The sequence below is a fragment of the Bactrocera latifrons genome, unplaced genomic scaffold (assembly GCF_001853355.1).
Source record: "Bactrocera latifrons isolate USDA-ARS-PBARC rearing strain unplaced genomic scaffold, ASM185335v1 scaffold_212, whole genome shotgun sequence".
NCBI classification, from domain to species: domain Eukaryota; kingdom Metazoa; phylum Arthropoda; class Insecta; order Diptera; family Tephritidae; genus Bactrocera; species Bactrocera latifrons.
The window spans coordinates 381,199-384,805 of NW_017535653.1; the positions used below are offsets into that span (position 1 = coordinate 381,199).

The window sequence follows — 3,607 nt, forward strand, 5'->3', positions numbered from 1 at the left end:
TTTTTGTTTATTATTAATTTAAGTTAAACTCTTAGGCTGCGTTGTAATAAACACTTTAATATTATTATAATTATTGAATTTCTAGATTAGGAGGGTGGATTGATTAAAGCAATGAATCAATATGGCATGAGAGTTGGCCCTAATGTTTCTGTGGTGAGACATGGGAACACTATAACAATTTTCTGAGAAATCCGGATCCTAATCCACGATTGAAACCAATAGTAATATGTGTTGCAAGCGGTACTGGGTTTACAGGGGACTAAACAACGTTTGTATCAAATAATAAGAAAAGATGTATGCCTCAAATATGAAAATCGAGTTCCTAAGCCATGTTTAAAGCACTGCCATAAAAATGTAAATTGCATTTTATGGAAAATATAAATTTTGGAATGACGGATTCGAAATTAAATTTGGACGGAAAGGCAAGCCCAAAATATGCTTTTAAGAAAAAGGCTTTAACTTTCCTAAATTGTATTGTGGCCTACCTTAAGTCTAGTATTGAATCTGATCGACGATCTGTGCGGAATTCTTTCAGGGAAATTTATGCATCTTTCAAGCAATATGACAGCTATTAAAATATGCAATTTTGGCAGAATGGAACAAAATTGATATGTCCATGTTAAAACAATAGATGGAGTCAATGCCTCAACGTAAGCAATTGGTGAAAATACATAAGGGGTTAACAATCCCTTATTAAAAATTAATTAATTAATTAAATTCAATACTATTGTTTTATAAGTAAAAATATATGTACTTATTGAAATAATTTTTTGCACATATAAGGAGTTTATATTGATTTATCTGATGTTCTGTTAAGTGAGATCATCAGATAAATTTTTACACATACCCCGGTCAAATATTTACATATATGTGCACACCTGCAAACTTTATTTTTATTTTTGAAAAGGAACAATAAAAGAATGAGTATTTTCTAGCGTTAGAGCATAAAAATCAACCTTATATTCATTTGTGATATTTTATATTAGAGATGTACATATACATATGTATATATTATACATTAAATCTTTTTTCATTTTCAGACGAAGAAACATTATCCTGGTCACATAAAAAGACCGATGAATGCATTTATGGTATGGAGTCAAATGGAAAGACGAAAAATATGTGAAAAGACTCCTGATCTACATAACGCCGAAATATCTAAAGAGCTTGGTAGGCGTTGGCAATTATTGGACAAAGAAGAAAAGCAACCTTATATAATTGAAGCCGAGAATTTGCGCAAACTGCATATGATAGAGTATCCTGATTATAAATATAGACCTCAGAAAAAACAGTCACGATTTTTTACTTCAAGACATAGTAATGAAAAATCATATCGCGGTGCAAAATGTCATGAAATTGTAAAGAAATCATTAATACCTCAGTCGTCGTTATCTGAGCAAAAGAGTAAACAAGGTATAATGAGTGGAGGTACAGATGGAATTCAACGGTGTAATCGAAGCTCGAAAAAAAATACTTCCAAGGCCGTCTCTACTAACCAAAAAAAAATAATTAAAATGAAAGAAGCGTCTCCTATATTTAAATCTGCAGATATATGCAAAGGAGAAGATCCCATTAATTACTTACCACATAATTCAAATGATAGAAACTCTTACAGTGATACAAATATCTGTGATATTAACTCAGGGATTGTTGATAATATACCTAGTTTAGATCCTATTGAGCCGTCCGACTTTAATCATTTGAAAAGTGGCCCAGAATTTCCACTTGAAGATGTTTTAAAAATAATAAACTCTGAAAACTTTTTGGAACAGCAATTTGAACTTCATAACCCCAGAATCGAGTTTTCGCATGAAAGCGTACTTAATTCTGAACAAATAAATGTAAACGACGTTTCTCCGATCTCATGTTTCCGCGAAGAGGATAACATAGTAAATGATGCTAATTTACATCTTGCCAGTCATCACTCTCACCAAATGCAATATCCATATGAAACAGTGAAGCTTCCCGTTTTTAATTCCTTACTATCTTCGCGAGATGACAACAAGCATCTGAGTATTATCAACTCTTCAACTGACGATTCAAACTGTGACATTATAAACCAATCCTTATATTGTACTGACGAATGCGAATCTGATAATCATGACGTAACGATGCAACAACAAACCGTAACAATGAATATTGAGATTCATAACAGCAATCGGTTATGTAGAACAGACCGAAATAATGGACTCATTGTTGGAGATGATTTATGTGCAATATCAATTCCATGTACCAGTGTCGATAGCGATTGCAGTACTTTAACATCGCCGCATTCGCCACAAATAAGATTACATAACGCTAGTACAAGTGTAATAGTGGATACAAGTTTTGCCAATATTTCTCCACTCTCAATTACTAATCATGACATTCATTCTGAAAATCTTAATTCATCGAACTATACGTTTTATGATACCAATGGAGCTCTTCTTGCTTTTACCTATGATGACCTCCCACCGGAATCTTCAGGCAGCCATTTGGAGTTTAGCAATAGATATGAGTTTTCTAGTCTTTAAAGTAGGACAAATTCATTATTAATATAATACGAGTATAATGGTACATACATATGTATATACTTACATAAATTTAATTAAAGATTGTATAATAACCTTTAAATGCATAAAAAAGTAATATGAAACTCTTAACAACAATTTAATGCATATATCAAATTTAGGTTTAAGCATGTCACATGAAATTATACAAATTGTGTTAATTTTTTTATTTTAAATCGATTTCCATAAAGCTTCTTCAATACACGTAAATTCTTATGCGTTGTCAGTTCAGGAACCTCCAATAACTATTAAAAATTAAATTTTAAAATAATCACATAAATATATAAAAATATTTGCAAGTACATATATGTATTAAAAATTTCGATATTTTATAATATTTTACTACTACATAATTGGTATTTGTGAAATGAAACTATTTCAGGGGCATATGTGCTTTTCAAGCATTTTAAGATTGAATTGTAATATTACTTTTAGTGGTTTGTAAAAATTAAACAAAAAACAATTATATCTATCTTACAATAAAAATATTTTTTATTACATATATAATATACATATATACAAGCAGAGAAATTGCATTTTGAATATGAGATAATAGGTATTTATAAAATGTATGTATAAGTGCCTTCGTTTAAAAATATATGTACATATGTAAATATTTAGTTTGATTTTAAATGTATTGATATATGTACATACATACATATGTATACATACGTATTTATGTATAGTGTAACTCCAAATATTAATGGGTCTTCTGGTAATGAACTTATACCAGTCATACCAGATTCCATAAAGCTGCTTTAACATGTTAAGATATTGGAATGGTTTAACAAAGGCTCTATACATTATACAGTATTTCTTGTATTAACCTTTATATTACATTGCAACTTGATATCTGGCTATTTTTACCATAAATTAGTCAAATCAGTCGACCCCTTACATCTTATAATAAAGGGTATTCGGGAGCTGTAGTATTTGCCATTGTATTTTGTATTCGGGGCTTCTGTGGTTTTATAGTAAAAATCCAACAATAAAATATTTTTGCAAATACAAGAGTGTAAAAAAACAGTGTGATGTGCTGAACACAATGAGCTCGACAT

The 3,607-nt window shown here is 30.2% G+C and overlaps 1 protein-coding gene across 10 annotated transcripts in view; it reads left to right on the forward strand.

Annotated features, from left to right (window-relative positions):
• The window catches only part of LOC108968382 (putative transcription factor SOX-14), a 9,459-nt gene extending 6,389 nt beyond the window's left edge, over window positions 1-3,070 (forward strand). For all 10 annotated transcript variants that reach the window (XM_018932380.1, XM_018932384.1, XM_018932389.1 and 7 more), the window contains exon 3: window positions 1,041-3,070. In XM_018932380.1, coding sequence (XP_018787925.1) covers window positions 1,041-2,513 — 1,473 coding nt within the window. In that variant the 3' untranslated portion in view covers window positions 2,514-3,070. The remainder of the gene's footprint in view (window positions 1-1,040) is intronic.
• The last annotated feature ends 537 nt before the right edge of the window (window positions 3,071-3,607 follow it).